Source organism: Ascaphus truei, chromosome 2 (assembly GCF_040206685.1).
Source record: "Ascaphus truei isolate aAscTru1 chromosome 2, aAscTru1.hap1, whole genome shotgun sequence".
In the NCBI taxonomy this organism is placed as follows: Eukaryota; Metazoa; Chordata; class Amphibia; order Anura; family Ascaphidae; genus Ascaphus; species Ascaphus truei.
The window spans coordinates 97,740,712-97,763,536 of NC_134484.1; the positions used below are offsets into that span (position 1 = coordinate 97,740,712).

General features: G+C 41.1%; 2 protein-coding genes and 2 long non-coding RNA genes across 5 annotated transcripts in view; 2 read left to right on the forward strand and 2 right to left on the reverse strand.

Annotated features, from left to right (window-relative positions):
* Positions 1–2,042: 2,042 nt before the first annotated feature.
* XKR9 (XK related 9) lies at positions 2,043–14,623 on the reverse strand. 2 transcript variants are annotated; one of them, XM_075583639.1, is made up of 4 exons: positions 14,469–14,623; positions 10,456–11,080; positions 7,575–7,780; positions 2,043–4,641 (listed from the first exon to the last, which is right to left on the reverse strand). In XM_075583639.1, the coding sequence occupies exons 2-4, from the start codon at positions 10,725–10,727 to the stop codon at positions 4,007–4,009; spliced, it is 1,113 nt and encodes a 370-aa protein (XP_075439754.1). In that variant the 5' UTR covers positions 10,728–11,080; positions 14,469–14,623; the 3' UTR covers positions 2,043–4,006. The 2 variants fall into 2 exon arrangements, with proteins under 2 accessions (XP_075439754.1, XP_075439761.1); XM_075583646.1 differs by lacking the exon at positions 14,469–14,623 and adding an exon at positions 14,384–14,463.
* LOC142483652 (uncharacterized) lies at positions 14,612–19,415 on the forward strand. Its single transcript, XR_012797411.1, has 3 exons — positions 14,612–14,771; positions 16,840–17,044; positions 18,983–19,415. It is a non-coding gene; the product is annotated as an uncharacterized LOC142483652 (long non-coding RNA).
* On the reverse strand, positions 16,806–21,063 carry LOC142483645 (uncharacterized). The gene is made up of 4 exons (XR_012797409.1): positions 20,966–21,063; positions 17,387–17,425; positions 17,212–17,288; positions 16,806–17,022 (listed from the first exon to the last, which is right to left on the reverse strand). It is a non-coding gene; the product is annotated as an uncharacterized LOC142483645 (long non-coding RNA).
* LACTB2 (lactamase beta 2) overlaps positions 20,773–22,825 on the forward strand; it is a 30,204-nt gene continuing 28,151 nt past the window's right edge. The window contains exon 1 of the mRNA XM_075583654.1: positions 20,773–20,985. Coding sequence (XP_075439769.1) covers positions 20,861–20,985 — 125 coding nt within the window. The 5' untranslated portion in view covers positions 20,773–20,860. The remainder of the gene's footprint in view (positions 20,986–22,825) is intronic.

Genomic DNA, 22,825 nt, shown 5'->3' on the forward strand with positions numbered 1-22,825 from the left:
CTCAGTGTCGATTTTTCACTCCAACACTCTCACAAGTTTGAAATTGGGAGGGGGGGGGGGGTGGAAATTAAACAATACTAGTGTGATACCGTACAGAGGGCCAGGAATTTGAAATCCACCCTTTCTCCTAGCTGTCCCATCGATGGCCTTAGAGATCGCCATGTGACATGGTTGAATGGTCTAAAGGGCTATTACACGTGCACAAATTGCATTGGATGTAAACACAGTATAAAAACCAAAAATTTCAAATCCAATGTAACAGGGGCCAGTTTTGATATTAGAACATTTATTAATTGTAGGACCAATTTTTGTGTGTATTTATTAGAATGTCCATGCGGCCTGCAATATGTAGGCCGGACAGGAAGACCCCTCAAAAGACGGTTCGCAGAACACGTCTATAACATAAAGAGGGGCCTCGAGACCCACAGTGTCTCCAATCATTTTAAAATACACCATGGTCAGAACCCTGCAGGTCTGGTATGTGTAGGAATCGATAATCCTAAAGGTAGCTGGCGTGGGGGAGACAGACTGAATCTGGTATCCAAAAAAGAAAGCTATTGGATTTATGTACTTAAGACACTGTCCCCACACGGCCTGAATATCGATTTTGATTTAGCGGCATTTTTAAAAGATTCCTAAAAACAGGCCAATAATAATATTTTAGAGATTAATTGGTTTCTTTCAACTATAATTCATTGTCTACACATATTGGTAGTAGTGTACAATTCCATATATCTGTTTTTGAATTGTTTTAGTGCTATTGATTTTAATGTACCATTCTTTATATTTGCAATCAATTTTTATATAATTTTATATAATGTTATATGATATGTCACAAATCAGTTGACAAGTATATTCTAATTGAGTGTAAAACATTATATTCATTCATATTTATTCATTTTTATTCATTCTAAGATTACAGGAGTAATTTGGGATATCCCTCCTTAATATTCCTCCTCCCATCTGTTTATATCATTGATGTTGTTTAGGTTAGTAACTGCAGGCACTATCATTTGATCCCGTTTTTCTTTGCAATCAATTGTAGATTCATATAGTGTACAGCTTTAAATGCCTAGCCCATCCCTTTATAGGAAGGTCCTTCCATTTAGGATTGTATATAAGTAACCTATCCACTAAGCTCCATTATCCCCTGACGAAGTGACAACGGGTCACGAAACGCGTAGGGAGGAGGAGCTTAGTGATTTGGAACGTCTGAGCACCCGTAGTTCCTGACGCGAGGAGAGTTCCGGTTTCCAGTCACCGGTTTGTGGCATCGCTGACGTCACTCGAGGTGCCGGTATCGAGTGTAGCGTGCGGTCATTCTCCCCTCGGCAGTCTATAGGAGCAGTGCAGGTTGCGGACGGCATCTTGTGCGGTATTTGATACTTTGTTTTTATGTAAGTGTGATTTTAACGTTTTTTCTCAAGCTATTAAATCCTGTACGGTATCACACTAGTATTGTTTAATTTCCACCCCCCCCCCCCCCTCCCAATTTCAAACTTGTGAGAGTGTTGGAGTGAAAAATCGACACTGAGTGAGGGAGATTCCAGCAGACCAGACCACGTGGGATCCGTGAGATGATCTGAAGGAAAGGGACGGATGTAACAGATTCTCTCAACTGAATGTTACCAGCCCATATCCTGTAAGTAGGATTCTAGAATTTAGACAGGGGGACAATTGAAGAAACACACTACGCAATTGGCGTGTCCTGTTGTCTTTTCGGTTATTTCAGAAATAGCTGAACATCATTTACAAGGACCACAACTTCCCCTGTCTGATACACCACTATCAAGACCAATAACCTGCTGAAGGAAGCCTGCATTAGAGACTGCCTTGTTGGTTCACGGTATTTTGGACTTTATCCACAGCGCCAGGAACGATTAATTTGTGTATATATATTGTTTGTACAGATTTGGAATAATCTGCTGTTTTTTTGTTTCTTAGGCTGCTTAATTTTATATCACATTATTGTAAATCACATATTTTTGGATATAATCACTTTTAATTTCACAGTGTGTAGGTCAGCGCTTTTTAGAGGGCGTATATCAATTTGTTTGTTTGTTTGTTTATTAGTAAGACCACACCTTGAATATGGAGTACAGTTTTGTACATGAAAAAGAGATTATGGAACTAAAAAAAGTGCAAAGAAGAGCCACCAAGTTAATAAAGAGGATGGGAAATCTGATTTATGAGGAGAGGCTAGCTAATTTAGATTTGGTTACATTAAAAAAGAGGCGTCTAGGAAAGGATATGATAACTATATGCAAATATATTTGGAGATAATACAAGGAGCTTCCAAAAGAACTATTCATCCCAAGGGCAGTACAAAGGACTCAGGGTCATCCCTTAAGTTTGGAGGAAAGGAAAGGGTTCTTTACAGTAAGGACAGTTAAAATGTGTCTGTGATGGCAGATACAATAAATAGCTTCAAAAAAAGGTTGGACATATTTTTAGAAAGGAGATTTATACAGCGATATACCTAATAAGTAAATATGGGAAGGATGTTGCCCCAGGGAGAAATCTGATTGCCAATTATTGAAGTCAGGAAGGAATTTATTTTTCCCCTTATAAAACAGCAATGGATTATGCATCACTGGGGTTTTTTGTTTCCCTTGCTCTTGGTCAAAATACTGTAAATACAAATATAGGCTAAGTATCTGTCGTCTAAATTTTGCATAGGTTGAGCTTGATCGACATATGTCTTTTTTCATCCTCATCCACTATTTAACTATGTAACTCAGAAGGCTTGTCTTTCCAGTAACACCTTCAATTGTTAATGTTTGTTTAATAATTTAATATTTTTAAATATTTTATTTTTAGATCCAAAAGTCTAGTTGTAAACATTACAACAGTAAATATCACAGATTATACTTTCATAATATGATTAAAATGCTGCAGTGATGGCAAAAGTGTACTGACTATGAATGAGATTTTAGAAAATACAAAAATATTCAATATTGTTACTAAAATAAAAACCTAAGGATTTCTCAATGACGTTTGTGAAATGTATTGAAGCACTAACATTTAAAAAAAAAAAAGATACAGTATATATATATATATATATATATATATATATATATATATATATATATATATATATGTAGCGGTCATGTAAAATGGCTACAGTCATCTCTCCTGCTGACAGTAAGGCCTGGTAAGTTGTGGACATGCCAGCAGTAATTATGGAGGTTTGCCCTCACACCCTGGTGGGGTGCCCTGTGTATGGATGGGGGTGGTCACATGCTCTGACTCCATGGTTAGTGATGTCAGAGGTGTGTCAGTTTCCAGAGTGTACATAAGGCACAGCACTGTGTCTAAAGTTAGTCTAGTTCTGGAAGGAGTTCTAAGGGGAGGAAGATTTCTGTCAAGTTCAAGTTCAAGTAGTTAAGACAGTTATGTTCTAATAGCTGTAGTAGGAGTCTGTGTCCAGGGACCTGGCGCAGAATAAAGATATCCCGGCTGGGATAGGGAATCCCTGATCAAGGTGACATACCTTTCAAAGGGAAGCACGGGCACCATGATGGGCTAGAGACACCCCATTGTGGAGGGCAGCTAACCCACCGTATCAATAAAGATGAAGCTGATCACAGAAACCCTCATGTGTAAGAGTCAAGTGATTGCACCACTGAGGAGTTCCTCACCAGGACCATCCCCAAGTGACCGAAGGGACCCTGATGAGGTGGAGGCGCTGCACTGGAACTAGGTAGGACTCAGCACACTACCTCAGCTACCTGTCTGGACGGGTCCTCCCCACACACCATCATGCGGGAGACTCAGGAGTCCTGTAGCCAACAGGTGCACCACCAGACACTACCACACTGTAATGGGGACCGGTTAGACCACAGGGGCCAATGTGAGATTGGGTAGGTCAAGCCGGGCCAGAAAAACCGTTACATATATATATATATACATATATATATATCGATAGATAGAACAAGCCACTATGTTTCTGCTAAAATGACCACTCTGGGAAGCTGTTTAATATACACACATAAAGATAGATTCACTAAAGAATTATAAAATGTTTCATTCTGCTCATCTTTTCACAAGGGGGTCCATCAACTGCATGTTGAAGATTTTGATCCTTGCAATGAAGAGTCGGATGGAAAACCCCGTAATAAAGGATTAGAGAAATAATACCTAATCCCAAAGCAATAACCACAAGGAAACTGAGCGCCGCAAAAAATAGAGTGTGAGTGAGGGAAGGTTTAAGGTAGAAACACAACGTGAGAATACCTGTGGTTGCAAACACCCTGACAAAATAATAAACAGAAATATGGAGTTTAGTCCTTTGTCCTTTTACATTGAAGAATGTAAAAACAAGAATGATTCCAACTACCATCCTATACAAGATTTCCATGCCCTTCGTCTTGCAAAACTCAGTCTGCTGCTTCCAAGCCCACCCCAAGCCCACTATCCCTAGTAAGGTCAGAAGGGCAGTAAATATATAAGCACTGCAGACAAGGAGAAAGACGATGCTTAATATCCATGAGGTCAGTGTGAAAAGTTTGTACAATACATATGTAATCATAGGAAATCCCACGCTAATGCCTTTCTTTCCTGGTAGAGATTTCCGTAATGACATTTGATAGTCAACAGTGGACCACGAGACACTGCACATTGATATCACGATGGACGCATCTGAAAATAAAGAAAACGTTACTTGCAGGTAGATATGGACGTGTGCACTTACATAACACATGGGAAGAAAATACCATTTACATTACGCTTTGTCAAAACAGCTTTTAGCCCTTTTAGGGTTGGTTGCAGGCCCCTCTGGAGACTGAAGGTTTAATGTAAAGCGAACACTCCCAGTTCCATAATTGCTAAAAGTGTTAGCAATCAATGGATTAACCCCCTGTCAATTAAACCTTCTACAACTGAGGATGCAGATATGTCAACAACAAAAAAATACGGCCCTAAGCACTTACTCTTATTAATGTGTAGATTTGTGTGTATAATAACAACAAAAAAAGAACACGCTAGTTTGCAAAAATAATTTATAAATATGTTAGGCTTAGTGAAAAGTGTGCAAACATTGCAAGTTTAGCATGCATATAAGTTTGTCCCTTTTTTCACTATTTCTGCTGCCAGTTTGTGAATATACTGTAAGACTTTTGGCCCGCACTCTCACTCCACAGGTTGGATCCGGAGGAGGTAGAGTGAGAGGGGGGGGAGAGAGTGTAAAAGAGAGAGTGGGAGAGAGGATGTGAGGGGGAGGGAGATAGACAGGGTTGAGGATGTAAGAGAGGGGTGGAGGGGGGAGAGGGAGGGGGGAAAGAATGAGAGAAAAGGGGGGAATGAGCGAAAGAGAAGGGGGGAACAAGCAGGAGAGAAGTAAGAGGGTGAAAATGGGAGTGAGAGAGTAAAAAAGAAGAGAGAGAGAGAGAGAGAGAGAGAGAGAGAGAGAGAGAGAGAGAGAGAGAGAGAGAGAGAGAGAGAGAGAGAGAGAGAGAGAGTTTGTGAGAGAGAGAGGGCCGTGGGTAACTTACAGGGTTGTCAATAGCGGAAGCGAACACTTCCCTTCTGCTCAACAGCCTGGGGCCCAGGTGGAGACTTTCTTCTTGGACCCTAAGAAAGTTGTTGGCTGCCCAGTATGAAGGTATGTTTGGGAAGGTATATACTGTATATAGCACTTGGGACTTTAACAAAGAAGCCTCTATCTCTCCCTGTGTTAAGTATAATATAGCTCTGTGGATAGGCATTGTTAGGGGGACACCTCTTTTGCATATCCTTAGCATTAACATCTGTAATAGTTAACAAAAGGGCGCGTTGCGGCTGAAAACCACAATTAACTTACTGTGTATTTGGGGGGGTTATTGAGTGTGCGGGGGAGCATGGGGGGGTGGGAGAGAGAGAGAGATGTGGGGTGTGGGAGAGAGCGAGGTGGGGGGGTGGGAAAGAAAGATAGGTGGAGATGTGTGAGATAGAGGGGGGGAGGGGGTCTCACAAGGCCACCGACACTGGGGGGAGGGCAGTCGCCCCACTTGTCCTGGGCCCCAGGAAAGCTGTTCGTGGCCCTGAGTAATGGCACCTTTTTTTCTTTTGAGCAAAAAAGCACTATATATTAATTAGTGTGACAAAAAAAAGTAGAACATGCATCAAAACCGTCTGACAAACCTGTCGTAAATCCTCAAACGTCTGTTGATACTGTTGGCGCTGAATTAAGTTGCTATGGATGAACCAAAAATGTATTTGGCACAGCATGGATGCTCATTATATAGTGTGGCTTAACAAAAATGTATTATTTTCACAGTTTGGCTATTGTAAATAATAACACACTAATAATTTATATTTACTAACACGTCACAAAAAAATACACCTGATTCCTTTTTAGTTTAAATTGTATCAATCAGGTATTCAACCTTGATGCAATGTCTCAAAACTAATTTCAAACGACAAACGATGCGTCATATGTTCGAAGTCCCATAAGAACCTTCTTATGTACAGCGCACATTTTATGAAGGATTAGGTCCCTGTATGCTTTAATTCAGTGGTAGTCCATGATGTATTTGTAGCCCTGGTAAGAAATGGGGCTATAGTTCTAGCCTCCTGCTGGTATAATCCCTGGTAAGGGCAGGTTGCCAGGAGTTATCATGGGTTTCCCCCACTTCAAGCACTTGCCCTGAATGGTGGAGGAAGGTCACCTGACCCTGTGTTAAAGCAAGAGACACAGGGGCGGTGCCTGCTGAGATCATAAAAGAGCAGTGCATTTCCTATTTAGTGTGTTCTGTTATGTTCTGTTCTGGCAGTCTGACAGTAGTGATAGAGTTAGGAAGCAGAGGAGTGAGCAGCTCCTGAGTAGAGCTGCTATAGCCATAGTTAGTGAGGTGGACCAAATACCTCTCACCCTGCTTAGAGGTTGAGGGAAGAGCTAGCCACACTCTGGATGCCCTTTGGGTCCAGAGTGGCGGCAGGGACATCACAAGGGAGAACAGTTAGTGGACTGTGCATCAACTGTACCTGTCGGCTGCTGCTGCCCAAGAGAATAAAGAGACTGCTGCTTTTAAAGATAATCCGTGTGAGATTGGAATCTCTCATCCCTGTGGGGAATCTCTGTGGTAAGGATTCCACCCGCATTCCTGGGGCTTATTATAGATGGAGGCGCTGCACCATTGAACAAAGACGAAGGCATCAACCCCAGTAACCTGTTCCTGTTATCCCCCATGTCATCGCGGGAGACTCAGGCCCTCCTGTTGCCAGCAGGTATGCACCACACAGAGACATCTAGCCAGACCCCAGAACACCTTAGGGGACCTGATCTGCGATTAGGGAGGGGGGAGAGGGGCTATATATTTATAAGAAAAATACAATGAATCACTTCCTACTTCTGAGCTGACCATAAACTGAATATAGAGCCATACAGTTCCAGCCTTCCTAGAATTGAATAGATCAACCATGTCAAGTGGGAATCAGTAGGTGAATACTATCACACCTAGAGCACCCCATTCACCATTACTTGCATGTGAATGTGCTTCTATTAGATATATTCAATGATAATGAGTACATTTACAAATAGCTATACTTATTGTGCATTCCCAGTATAAATCTGATGATAAGGCATTTATACTTACACTGAATTAGACTTATCTGCCCGTGCTCCATTAGAATGTAAACCTGTAGAATGAGCTGTGGGGCACTTTCTAGGTACGTCTTAAAACACCTCAGCATGCTCAGGTCTGTCATGGCATTAACAGCTTTAATGTTAATATCTTCAGAATTTCTTCTTTTTGGATTACAAGATGTTGCCTGGTATCCATATTTTGCAGCGTACCAATACCTGCATGTGAAAAACATAACATGTATAAAATCCCTTCTGAGAACATTAGGAGGAGAGGCTCAGTGAGTTAAGGCACTGACTCTAATAACAAGGACACTGAGTGACCTTGGGTAAGTCACGTTATCTCCCTGTGCCTCAGGCACCAAAAACACAGATTGTAAGATTATCTGGGCAGGGGCTGTGTCTGTGACATTCCTATGTGCTGCGTACCACGTGCTATACTCTAATTGTGAAGCACTTTGAGTGCCATTGGGAGAAATATGTTATGTGAAATAAACTTATTATTAATACATATAGTCCATATCACACAGTGTACATATGAGCAAAATTACAAAGCAGCCAAAAAAATAGACTATTCCTGTCTCAAACCGGCAAGGGTTTTTAATTAAGACACAGGTATTAGGAAACATACATGGATATATAAATCTTCTTTCTTAAATACACACTAGGAAGTGAGATAAAGTGATGTGCCCAGTGAAAGATCGCTTGTATATTCAACACTTACATCTTAGCATTAAACTACTTTCAAAATGGGGGAGGTAACATTTCATGAAAGCAAGAAAACATTGATCCATTTATATTAAATTATGTGTGTTTATCTATTTTTTCCACCACCTACTGTACTACTGTAAGCAGCACTTGCACCCAATCACCACTCTTCATAAGGTTTGCTAGTGATGACGCTGAAACAACTGGAGTTTATGTACAGTAACATAATACATTAAACTTGATACCTTAGCTTTAGGGAAATATCCATGTTAAAAATTAATTGAAAAAAAAAATCACATTCTGTAAGCTCATTTGCATTCTTGCTACCTCATCCCCCAGCCTCCTGAATGCAGCCCCCTGAGTCAAGGTAACCCATGCGCAGTAGCCATATATAACAATGATGTGATCTCCTGGAAGCCGGGCAGGGAGGTTACATTTGGTGCCCAACGTGGGGCTGGGCAAGTGAAAGAAAAGAAAGAAAGTTTGTGTTTTGCCCATCTTGGAACTTTTTATGTGGACTTTTATTTTGTTTATTTTATGTGGACTATGTATTGCAAAGCTATCCCGGTGTCCGAAAGTTAAAATTGCATCAATCTCGAATAAAGGAGTGGTACATTCAAAATAGTTGTGGTCCGCACCAAATGGTACTAGCCTAGTGCAGAGCCAAAATGGTATCTTTGAGAAAAATGTGAGTGTACACGGGACATTTAGGGCTGAGTCCCAGTACCGCAAAATCGTGGTGAGCCCAACCCATCGCTACCAGAACATTTTTCTTCCAGTCAAGAGGCACAGCCTTTCCCGCACAGTGTTTCCCCACAAGCTAAGAGGGTCACCGTCCCCGCCCAGTCAAGAGGGACAGCGTTTCCCGCACAGTGTTTCCCCACAAGCTAAGAGGGTCAGATTCCCCGCCCAGTCAAGAGGGACAGCGTTTCCCACCAAGTTAAAGAGGAACAGAGTTTCCCAGCAAAGATGCAAGAATACATGGTGTGCGGCCCTTCCCTCTGGACTCTCCAGCGACAGTCTGCGGATACAGATCAATGTGGACCATACCCTGATTCTATTGGTTTGTTAGGGGAGGGACTGAGTGTCACAGAGACAGAAGCACGTGGAAATAGGAAGCAGGTGAGGTAAGTCTCCTGGCTTGCAAGGAGCCGGGGATCGGGGATCAGCTGCCTTGGGGGACTGTGGGGGGATGCCGATTGAGCTCAAGCAACCCGGAGCAACTGATCCCCAAGTATCATCACATAGGCCGTAGGTGCGCAAAATGGGGGGCGCAAGACTTTTGGGGGGGTGGCATTGTGGTTACAGAGGCCCCACACAGAGAGCGCGAGGCCTCTGTAACTCACTTCCCCTGCTTCAGTCCACGCGTCACATGACCCCACGGCGTCATTTGATGCTACATTTGAGGTAAGGGGGTCGCGACACAGGGGAGAGCAGGCAAGGGGGGGGCGCAGCGCAGGACGTTTGCGCAGCCCTGACATAGCCCATTCCAAATTCCATTGGATTGGCTAACCCTGTCTAGATCAACAGTGCGCAAACTGGGGGGCGCGGTGGGGCTGAGTGCGGGGGGGGCGCGGGGTTTATAGAGGCCCCACACGCTTCCCAAAGGCACTTAAATGAAGTGTCGGGAGAGCTGCAGGGCCTCTGTAAACCTAACTTACTTTGGCTCCGGCGGCTTCTCACACACGTCGTCATGGCAACGCGGCGTCAAATGACACAGCGAGGTCATGTGACATCACGTTGCTATGGCAACGTGACGTCATTATGCCGGCGCTGGGGTGAGGGCGCGTGGAGGTGAGGGGGCCACCGGCAGGGGGGCGCAAGGAAAAAAGTCTGCGCCCCCCTGCTCTAGATCAATATAAAAATAAATATAGAAAAGAATTGAACAAAGTTTGTACTCCAAGGACATATGTCATTTTTGTACCTAATCTATTTTGATACTATGTTAGTAATATATATTTTCAAATCAAACACAAAGCATTTTGTAATAAATAGCTGTAACCTTAATTCCATCATCATTGTGTAAAAAGGGTCAATCTTCCTCTGTCATCTTAGCACAATACATTGTTTCTTTTCCAACCAGCGAGGTTTTTTTTCTAGGGTTAGAAGGTCGTAGGAGATTTGCATCTCCAGGATTTACAAAAATAAAAAGACTCTTCATTTCACATGTGATGTAATCTACTTACCGTAAAAATGTCCCAGACAGAAAAAGATGAACAAGGAACACCCATTTTAACCTTCCATAGCTCTCCTCGCTGCAATCGTCTTTAAACCAGACATAGCTGAAAACCTGAACTACTATCGTGGAAAGCACAATGAAGAAAATGGTCAACAAACCGAAAAACTGGTGTCCTTGCTGAAAATATTTAGCGGCTATCCAAATATCAGCTCCGATGTCAAACAAGAAGGTAAAAATCCCAAATATTGACATTATAAAATTCCATTTGGTAAAAGTCATCCTCTGCTTCTTCTTCCCGGGTTATTGTAGGGGGAGGTCAGAGATATTCTGTGTTGTAATTTTGCTTTTAATGGTGTCTTTTAATACTTTTATGGCATTAGAAATATTGGTTGAAATATTTCTAGCATTTCTCACCTCTCAGGTGGAAATAACTTGCACAGTTCTTTACCAAGATCGAAAGTCATTTTTTTTTTGTTTGTTTGTTTTATTTGAATTCACAAATAAAATACTTTCCTTTGATGGTCATCGGAAATGTTGAGCTGACAAGAAGTGCAGATGTAAATACTTTCAGAGAATTCCCATTACAACCTATCATACTGCATCTTCATCCGTTATGGTTGCACTGTTATCTACTGCAAAAAAAATGTAGGGATGTAAAGAAAAATGGCGTAAGTGAAACAGTCATTTGTTAGTGTCTGCTATAATGTTATTACAATGTGGCCTGTTTGGTTTAGTATTACTGTAATACCAATATTTTTAAATAAACACACCAACTACAATCTACACATCGTTTGTGTTGTTTTGTTTTTCTTGTTTCTCAATATATGATCTTCCTTATAGTAATACCATATGGGGGGGAAATAGTTCATGTATTTTATAAATGGGATTAAGAGGAACATATCCCCCTGCACAATAGGTTTTAGGAATAACAAAATAACTACTGGTGTTGATCTGTTAGACTAATGATGACTCAATAATTACTATACAAACAATGGACAAGACAAAAAAAAATCATCCACCATCACTGTTAGTTTAGAAGACTGACAGTCACCCCCAAAAGAGAATACATAAGGATTGTAAAAACCTACCACAAATGGGTGTGTACCATGGAAAATGTAAATGTTTTAAAAAGTATTTAAGAATACTTATACAGTACTTATTTGTTTTGTTTTTTTTGTTTTTTTAAATCAGCTACATTTAACATATTAAACATGTCACTTGTCCTAGGAGGGACTGCCCCTTAGTGGACAATTTGCGATCTGTTTGATCTATTCGAAATAGTGAATAACAATTTGACATACAAGTACATGAGTAGACTGCAGAAATGCAACAATTGCTTCCATTGGTTTATATGTTTCTATATATGCTCAAATATTGTTTTACACTTTAAGATGTTATTCCTTAAACTCCTTGTGACCTTAATGGTAATTCTGTTTCATAGTGCCCCGATTGGCACTATTGCAGCTTAAGGAAAACCTCCTTAGAGCAAAAAAAAGTGATTTCTTGAGAAATCTACACAAAACCTGTTATAAAACCAACATTGGCAGCACGATTAACCTTTACAGTGCCCTAATGATGTACCTGATATGGCATGGGCCTTGTCTTGCCCCAGGGTTGAGAAACAAAAAATGATCGAAAAAAGTCTTTAATGAAAACTACATAACATGACAAAACTCCTCCTCCCACGTTTCATGTCCTTGACAAAGCGCCATAGTGGGCGTGAAACATGCTGAAGGAGGAGTTTTGTCATTTTATGTAGTTTTCATTAAAGACTTTTTTAACCTTCAATTCTGGTGATTTCCCCAACTTCTTTTCATAGCTAGCGGTAGTCCACTCGATCATTTTTTGTTTCTGTTGCTGGCTGGATCGGAGGACACCACCGGTTTCACCATTGTTGCGGGAGGAATGGATTAGTGGTGACACCTTGTGAGCGTGCGGCTCTACACCACTTCATTTGGAAGGAGACGGGGGTAAGGTGAAGCGTCTCAGGGGGTCACACAGCCTGGTGGGAATCCAACCTCTCTGTAAGTACCCCGCTTATTATACCTTGCTTAACCCCTTGGTTTTCTTCCCTCTCCCTGTATCTATACTTATATGTACCGGACATTGCTATTATCAATTTAAAAGACTGTTATTTGATTTCACTTACCTTTTTGCTTCTGGAGCTGATATTCGTTTTTTTGCTCTTTGCCCCACAGATGAGCCTGGACGTTAACCATACCAGCACCCCAAATTTGAAGCTTGACAAAAAGTAATTGACCCCTGATATGCAGCATACACTTATAGATGCATACACACTCTAATAGACAGAACAGACCGTCTCCTTGAGCCTCACTCTCAGACAGACTGCCATGTGGGATATTTCAGTTTACTCAAACTCTCAGGAGAATTCCAGTCATTTCTTGACATTTGGCCAGTATAGACTTTAAAGCTGCAGACCAAGCAATATCCTACGTGTTTATTTTCTTTTAATAAATCAATTCTGTGCTATAAGAAAAATACTTGTAGCACAACTCTGAATTATATTTGTAATCTATTTTAACGTAACAAGCAATGTTGATTCTATAGCAACCATTTAACAAAGTCACATCCCCTTCCTCTTCTGAAACAGGCTCTGGCTCACCCCTTTTTGAACGCTGCCCTCTCTCTAGCAGTGCACAAGCTCAGTTGTATCTAGTGACTGCCTGGTCACATGGTCTGCCTGTAACAGTTACTTATCACTGTTGAGAAAAACTGTCTCTAAATCCAGCAGTGTGCTGGTTAATTGCACAGGCAATCAACCAGACTCCGTCTGGCTGATTAAAACTCTGTTAGAAAAAGCCTGTTCTGAGAAACAGGAAGATTTCCTTATCCCACAACTAGGGCTGACCAGAGGAACTGATGTCTTGAGCTGCAGAAGGACTGTATGCTGACAGGACCAGACCTCTATACCTGGACACAGACATTGCCATAGCACACACGGGTGCTGACCCAGGAGAGCAGAGAGGCCTTCCCCTACAGCTACAACAAACAGATAAGAGACTTTCTTCTTGGACTGTTGTATATCTATATGTATATATTTTAGGGGCTGGTAACTAGCTTAGCTACCCACCCACTTAGAAAGGGACAGAGTAAAGGTGTAGATATTCTCCAAAGCAGAGTAGGCCTTTATTTTGTTTATTTTTAATGTTTTTGTCGTGTTAAAGGAACAGGTGCAATAAAGCATAATTTTAGTTGCACCTTAAAACGGTCTCCATTGCATACCTCTGCCCACATCTGTTACACTTTGTCATATTAATATGCATATGCGCTCCACTGACTGCAGAATACTCCTCTGCAGCCATTTAGTGAACCCCCCCAAACCGAATCTTTGCCGATCGATCACAGTAGAACGTATCGATCGTCAACTTAGCTAATTACTTATAATTGTGTGGATTGTATTGATACACATATTAAAAGGAAGGGGGGGGCTTGAACTGCTGCTTTAACCAAAGGGCCACTTTGAGGCTGACTAACGATTACAAACAGCTCTTGCTATTAAACTTAAAGGGGGAAGACTTTACTCTATCTGCTACAATACACTTCAAGTCATATAAATATGTAGGAGGCTGTTCACCTTGTGGAATATTAATGTTACAGAAACCTAACCTTTTGCACTTTACAATAACTCTCGCCCGTGCACTGTTTTGTGTGCTTTTCTGCTTGAGCAGTCTTATTATAGATTTCAGTGCTAAAAGACATCATTCTTTCATTACAATGGCAGGTTTTTTTTGGTCCACAACGCCCACATTTCACTGGGGGTCTTTGGAGTTTGACATAATTGCATGATTTGGGCTAATATTTAAAGAAAATGAAATAAAAATGTGACAGGGAGAAGTGCTTGAAGTATGTTACACTTTTTCCTTGCTCTATCCAAACATACTGAATGCAAACTTCCTCCAATGAGTCACACCTACCTGTACCTCGTCTTTCACATGTTCACGATCAAACAGGATTAAAATACAGTTCATTCCAAAAAGAAGCAACAAAAAAATGTCTTACCCTGTGACTTGCCGGAAGAAGAAAAGGAAGTGTTTCGAAAGTAAAAACAAATCACTGTTGAAGGAAGTACTACTAGAAAGGTATTACAAACAGGTTTCTTTTTAGAGTCATTTGATTCTCTGGTAACCAAGTTAGGATAAAGGTTACGGCACTTCTTGAAATGAAATATGAATCCTTTGTCACATGGTAGGCTTAAGCAAATAGCAACAGCATGTGTATTGTGTATCCCTGTTCTCATAATGTATTCATAGGGTTCAATGTACACGTTCATTAAAGGTCTTATGCACGAGTCTTCAAAATCAGGTGAATTATAGATTCAAGCTAAGTTTTTACGTGTTAATTAGATATATGAAAATGTTATCCATATGGTTGCAAAATGCAAGTTTTTTGTGAAATTATGTTGTTACAAGTTCTAGTTCTTCATAGATGCAGTTGCACACAAACCTTTGAGACCTCAAACGTTTTTTCTACAGATATTCAGTTGTTTTGTAAAATGATAATACTTGCTGATCCAGAAACTGTATGGCATGCTGTGCAGACAGAAAGTGGCTAAACTGTCAATAATATTTTTTGTGTGTAAATATCATCACTAAATTGGATATTATCCTGCTCTTGGGGAATCAAAACACTAATTGTGTTTACGTGTAATTTTGCATGCAGATATTGCAGTGTCTGAATATTGTATACTACAAAAAAAAAGAAGAAGCCCAGAGCTACATCCAAAATGACAAAAATACACAGTGTAATACCTATATATCTCTTGAAAAGGGGTCATCTAGTTAGCGAGCTTAAACCCTGGGGGACATCCAAAGCGGCTGAGACCAGCTGGACACAGTTAATAAATACACACAGATGGCCAAAGGATTTATTGTTGTATACATTTAGCCACGCCCAGTAGCACTCCTTTTGACACTTATATACATATATATATATATATATATATATAATGTGGTAATTTTTGGGGTTTATCAGTGCTTGGTGGGTATCTGTGTGTGAATATGATATACTGAATTCATATCATATACTGGATATCATACAGACATCATATATCAACAGTTGTCATATTGTGTAATATTGACTGCATTTATAATGTATAACTAGGAAATATAATGAAAAGTTATCTACTGAATTTACGGAGTCATGACAGAAGAGATAGGAGTAGGGAGCGGAGCCAATCACACACAAGGGAAAAGAAAGGTTCGGATTCTTTTTTAGAGACAGGGACGTCTTCGAATTTAGAGGACAGATCAAATCAACAACAGAGAACACAAGAAAAGGGGAAACTAAAAAGAACCCGACAGTCAGAGGAAAGAGGGGGGGGAGACAAAGAGCACGAAAGAAAGAGAAGTGCCAGATAGAGCCAAAGAGCAGTGTGTTCAATCTTAGTAAAGTAATATTGACAGACACACTAAAAAGTGTAATTTCGAAGGGACTGTCATTTGCTCCAGTAAAGAGTCATAGCAGTTTTGATCTCTTTATGGATGCAAACAGATTCCTTCGTAAGCTAACTCTTAAAAGGTTCTTTATGGCTAAAGACCAAGCCCCCAGACTGGGACCAAGTATTCCTCCAGTAGTAGCACAAGAGGTCAACATGATTCATACGGGTTTAAAACCCAAATCCTCCTTCTATCCTCAATTTGCCAAGGGGAATCATCTGGAAACTTTTTTCCAGATGATTAATACAGATTTTGAGAACCTGTCGGAATGTAAACAGAAACTAAAAGAAAATCTCACAAAACAAGAAAAAGCAGCCTTGAAAGAAATTATAGAAAATGAAGAATTAGTCATAAAACAGGCTGATAAAGGGGGAGGCACTGTCCTAATGGACAGAGACAAATATAATCAGGAATCTTTAAGACTACTGGGGGATGAAGAAACATATATTAAATTGAAAAAGAACCCAATAAATGAATTTACAGAAGAGCTAAAGTGTTTATTAGAGAGGGGCAAGAACATGGAAGTACTAGATGAGGGGGAATATAGATTTCTGTACAGTGACAAATCAAAAGTTCCGGTATTTTACCAGCTGCCAAAAATTCACAAGAGTGAAGTCAATCCCCCAGGCAGACCTATAGTCTCGGGGATTGACTCACTAACAGCAAATTTGTCACTGAACATAGACATATTCCTCCAGAAATATGTCACGCAACAAAAGGCATACTTGAAAGACACCACAGATTTACTAAATACACTAAGTAAAGTGAGATGGGAAAGACAATTCATAATGGCAACATGCGATGTTGTATCATTATACACATCAATTGACCACACAAAAGGATGCAGGGCCATAAAAAGATTTTTAATGAAGGATGCAGACCTTGCAGAAACACAGGCAAATTTCGTTATTGATGGAATTATGTTTATTTTGCAGCACAATTTCTTTTGGTACGAGGGAAGTCATTATCTACAGAAACGAGGAACGGCGATGGGGACCAGGTTCGCCCCGAGCTACGCCAACCTATTCATGGCATCATGGGAGGAGGATAACATCTGGCCGAATGGAGAGCTTGGGGAGGGCCTGGTCCTCTGGCGTCGTTTCATCGACGATGTGTACCTAATTTGGGGGAATGGAGAAAGTAAGTTGAAATAATTTTTATTAGGAATAGAGAACGAAGAGCTGAATCTTAAATTCACGAGTGAGTACAGTGACAGAAGAGTAAACTATTTAGACCTAGAAATTTATATAGAAAATGACCAAATAAAGACTAAAACATTTTTCAAGGAAACAGATAAAAATAATTACATTTTGCGCACCAGCTGTCATCTTCCAAGGTGGATGGACGGGGTTCCATCCAGTCAGTTCACCAGAATCAAAAGGAACTGCAGTGAGAGAGAAACATTCTTACAACAATCAACAAAACTGAAGGAGAGATTTATAGAAAAGAAATATAAAGAGGAAAAGTTAGATGAGGCCTTACTGAAAATAGACCAACTGGAGAGGGAAGACCTTCTGAAATCTAAGGGGAAAGACAAAACAACAACAAATAAGACAGATTTTGCTTTCCTCACAACTTACAATGGGGAAGCTAAGGAAATTAGGAAGATCCTACACAAACACTGGGCCATACTAAAGAATGACCCAGTTTTGGGAAAGGAAATCCCAGAGCACCCTAATATCATTTTCAGGAAGGCGCGAAACTTAAAAACTACACTAGCCCCTAGTATCCTCAAACAAAAAGCTAAACCTCAGAACTGGTTGCAATCCAACAAAGGCTTTCATGCATGTAAGACATGTAGAGCATGTCAATTTAAGTCCGATAACAAATTGGAATTTACATCAAATACCACAGGGGAGAGATTTATTGTACAATCTAGTCTGACCTGCAGGTCAGATCATGTGGTGTACCTCCTGGAGTGTCCATGCAAATTGCAGTATGTGGGGAAGACTGAGAGACAAATAAGAACTAGAATTATAGAACATCTGAGCAGCATTAAAAGATCTCTTCTAACACACAGTCTTTCCAAACACTTAATGGAAAAACACCAGGGGGACACCACAGGTCTGACTTACATGCCTATAGAACATGTTGCGGGCCACTGGCGGGGGGGAGATCGCAATCTGGAACTCGTGAAGAGGGAGACTTTCTGGATTCACAGGTTGCGGACTCTCTCCCCCAGGGGCCTGAACATGGAAATAGAGCTAGCACCCTTTTTGTAATCTATATAGATCTAGAATTATCGGATGAGAATAACCGGTTATTTGCTTTCTCCATCTGTTGTTTTCTCTTCCTTTTTTTCTCTCTCCCGCAGCACGCACTTGACATCTGTCATTCAAATAGAAAATGTTCATGCCACTGTGATCACTCTAGCCTATTTCCCCCAGACTATGCACATAATGAAAATGTGATTTTTCTTCATTTGTATAAATATTGCAAAGTATTCTGTATAAGTGTTCATTGGAGAAGTGCTGCAGAATATAGGGTCATTTAACTCCCATTAGTTTATTGACTTTAATATTTGCACTGTAAATATGAGTATCTGATATAAAATTGGCAAGGTCATGCATTTCCCATCTGTCTAATTACTTCCATGTACATAATATAAATATGACCATAGGATATACAACCAATCCCTCTTTAATACCAATGTATAATATACAATGACAATATATGAATATATATATATGATGGAGCTCTCACATTTTTTATAGTTTATTTATACATTTTTTATAGTTTATTTATATGTTTTGCAATATTTGTAGCAAGAGATTGCACAAGAGGAATTTATCTGAGGCCCTCAGGGTCCGTGAATAGATTTTTCCCTTGTGTCCCCTTGCTCAGCCTCCCTTTTTTTAGGAATCAAGGTTGTAACCTATTCCTTGCTAGGTAAAACCAGGATCAAGACAGATCCAATCAAAATAGACCCATTAAACAATATATTGCTTCTATTTAATGAGTCCCATAATGTGGACAGAATTCAAGTCCACTTGATCACCCTTAATGTAATAGGATCATCCATATGACATAGTAATAAGATTATATCCTCCTATCATCTCATCCCATGTTTCCACATAGATAGGAACAGGTAAAATTGTAAAGAGTGGGAGCCGTTCTGAGAGGAGAGAGGCGAGATTGCCATACAGAAACTCACCTAGCCGCGCCCGGAAGTGACGTATCGGGACAGAGCGGAAGTGACGCACCGGCGGAGAGAGAGGCAGGATTATCCACCCGAGAGGCAGCTCCAAGTGCAGTACCTGCGAATAACAGCTGAAGGGGAGTCTGATAGCTCACGGGGGGATACAGCCTGGAAAGACGCAGTCCACCGCCGGAGACACACAGTCCCAGAGAGAGACGAAATACACCAAGTCACATCGGAGGAGGCGGGTGAGCCTGAAGTTAACACACTCTTCTCTCCCTGATCACAATGATTGTGAAAAATGCTTAAACTATATGTTTTTATTGTAAGTGTCCATTTTTAAACCTTATAAAGTCTAGTTTTATTATTGTACTGGTCTGCACTATGGTATCATTTTTTTCACATACACTTGGTTGCTGAGCTGAGAATTGGAGACCGCATCACAGAATGGAGAAAAACATCCTTAGCAGAGACCATTGTGTGTCAAAACCGCTTGAATACAACTTACATCTTGTAAGTAGGCACAACATATGAGCCAAGACAAGACATAGAGTTTTACACTAATTTAAAACTGTCTACACTTAGATTGTTTTTTTGTCTTTTTGTTCTATTTCCCTCCATGCTCCCCCTGGATTACAACGAAAGTGACAATTTGTGGGACTAGTGAAACCAGTCCCTACCAGCTGGGTCTGAGCAGGGGGTTTGAACTTTTTATTATCATTTGCACGTTATTTAAGCACATTATCATTGTTGAAAAATCAATAGATTTTATCAAGAAACTCACTATAAAGCTTAAGTGTACACTAATAGAGTTAGCGCCGTTTCTTTCACCTTCACTTAGCATTTATTTATATAGCGCCATTAATGTACATAGCGCTTCACAGCAGTAATACACGTAACAATCATATAAATTACAAATAATACAAATAACACATAATGGGAAGCGCTTCAGACGTAAGTGACATTTAGGAAAGGGAGTCCCTGCCCCGAAGAGCTTACAATCTAATTTGTAAGTAGGAGGAACGTAGGTTTATGTATGTGTAAATTAGGTGTCATCCTCAACACAGGATGTTCCCTTCTCAGGTCACCAACTTTTATTTTAACCTAACCCTTAAACAGGAAAAATATTTTTCTCTATGGTTTAATGGCCCATGCGTTAAAAAGAGCAGATTCCTATCTTCCCCACAAAAGTAAGGACGACATTACAAGTCCCAAGCACATCCTTTTATAACTATGGGCATTACTTGGGATGAAAGCATGGTAACACTATATTACTGAGGGTTTTATCAACAGTGAACTGGAGGGACTGACAATTCCAAATCACTGAATCATGATATGACATGTGCATATTCCCATTAACATGAAAAATATTCAGTATCCTCACCCAGGAGCTAAACCTGTCAGATAAGTCACTGGTTTTCTCTGAGTTAGTCCATTGCTTATTTACCCCATAATAACGGCCCTCCTTGTTAAAGAGGATTAATTATATAATTACAAATAAATACAACCTAATTAACATTTAGAATTGTTAACTCAATAATTGTTGTAAAATATCCTTTATTTTGTGGTCATGTCCCTGCTGGGCTGGACATATTACTGGACATATTACGGACCCCTGGGCGCACTTCCGTGCCTCACACAGGCATATAGAAGCGATGCCCCCTCCACCTAGTGATATCAGACGGCCTCCTCGGGCACGTCACAGGGGGAGGAGTCATGCCTTAAAGGCTCCCATCGACCCAGCTTCGCCATGACGCAGCGGGTTGTGGTTGGTCACCGCTCCAAACCCGTGACAGCCCTCTGTGCTCGTGCCGAGGATGTCGTTGTCGGTGCTGCCTCGGATCGAGCAGTTGTCCTCGCGGGTGGTGCGCGTGCTGGGGTGTAACCCTGGGCCCATGACCCTGCAGGGCACCAACACCTACCTGGTGGGCACCGGCCGGAGGTAAAGATCCGTCAGAAACAGATCCATCCGCGGCGGGGCAGATCCCTGTAAAGGGCGGAGCGCCTCCTGGCGGCGCGGTGATGAGGTCACAGTGGGGTCGCGTTGCAATGCGTGATCATTACGCACAGGTGTCACGTTGATAGGACCCGAGTCAGTGACAGGTGATCTTGGGGCACTTGGACCAAGCCATGCTTCTTTATTCTGTCCCGCACATTCGGGCTGCTTTCTGTTGTATGGTATCTGAGTACAAACTCATGTGTTTTACTCCATTAGCTATCCCCAAAGCCTGTTCTGCGGCCCCAGAGGCGCCTCCAGCATTGATGTAGTACGGGAAAGCTGCTTTAATGAATGACAATAATCCAGTGGAGTGTGTAAGGGCATGCATTACCCAAAACCACGGGCACTGTGTAAGGGCATGCATTACCCAAAACCACGGGCACTGTGTAAGGTCATGCATTACCCAAAACCACGGGCACTGTGTAAGGTCATGCATTACCCAAAACCACGGGCACTGTGTAAGGGCATGCATTACCCAAAACCACGGGCACTGTGTAAGGGCATGCATTACCCAAAACCACGGGCACTGTGTAAGGGCATGCATTACCCAAAACCACGGGCACTGTGTAAGGGCATGCATTGCCCAAAACCACGGGCACTGTGTAAGGGCATGCATTACCCAAAACCCCAGGCACTGTGTAAGGGCATGCATTACCCCAAACCACAGGCACTATGTAAGGGCATGCATTGCCCAAAACCACGGGCACTGTGTAAGGGCATGCATTGCCCAAAACCACGGGCACTGTGTAAGGGCATGCATTACCCAAAACCACGGGCACTGTGTAAGGGCATGCATTACCCAAAACCACGGGCACTGTGTAAGGGCATGCATTACCCAAAACCACAGGCACTGTGTAAGGGCATGCATTACCCCAAACCACAGGCACTATGTAAGGGCATGCATTGCCCAAAACCACGGGCACTGTGTAAGGGCATGCATTGCCCAAAACCACGGGCACTGTGTAAGGGCATGCATTACCCAAAACCACGGGCACTGTGTAAGGGCATGCATTACCCAAAACCACGGGCACTGTGTAAGGGCATGCATTGCCCAAAACCACGGGCACTGTGTAAGGGCATGCATTACCCAAAACCATGGGCACTAAGTAAGGGCATGCATTACCCAAAACCACGGGCACTGTGTAAGGGCATGCATTGCCCCAAACCATGGGCACTGCGTCCAAATCAGTATCAGCTGTGTTTATAGATTTTGCAATTTGAACATAAATGAAGTTTGCACCCTGATGTTGCGCAAGGATTGTTCTAATCTCTGCTCCGTATTTATTTGCTTCTCAGAATTTTTAGAAAATAGCTCAATAAAAATTCTGCTATAATTATAGACGTTTCCTTAAAATGCACTTTATTTACAGATGTTGCATTAAAACAAAAAAAAAACATACGGATCGTTGAAAAAAGACAAAATAATTTGAGGGATAGATAAGAGAAATATATATATATATATATATATATATATATATATATATATATATATATATATATATATATATATATATAATTATTCCAAAATTAGCACTCGAGTATACTCACTAAATAAAGTTTATTATAAACGTCACATAAACAAAACACATATAGATTTTAAAAAAAAACATTCCCTGACAACCCCTAACAACAATAAATAAAGGATAACCCAAATATTAAGCGAAAGGAATAAAGAATATGTAATAGCACCTATGTATATAAATTGCAAGAGAGGGTACACAATAGACCCCCTCCCCAACAGGACTGGCCGGTCAGCAAGATGCACACATATAAGTCTGAGAAA

Excerpts from the sequence above, each read along its gene's own strand:
- XKR9 (XM_075583639.1), bottom strand. The coding sequence starts at position 10,727 with ATGACTTTTACCAAATGGAATTTTATAATGTCAATATTTGGGATTTTT. Across the intron at positions 7,781-10,455 it reads CTGTCTGGGACATTTTTACG|GTATTGGTACGCTGCAAAAT; the intron begins GTAAGTAGATTA and ends TTTCACATGCAG. Across the intron at positions 4,642-7,574 it reads GCAGATAAGTCTAATTCAGT|ATGCGTCCATCGTGATATCA; the intron begins GTAAGTATAAAT and ends CTTTATTTTCAG.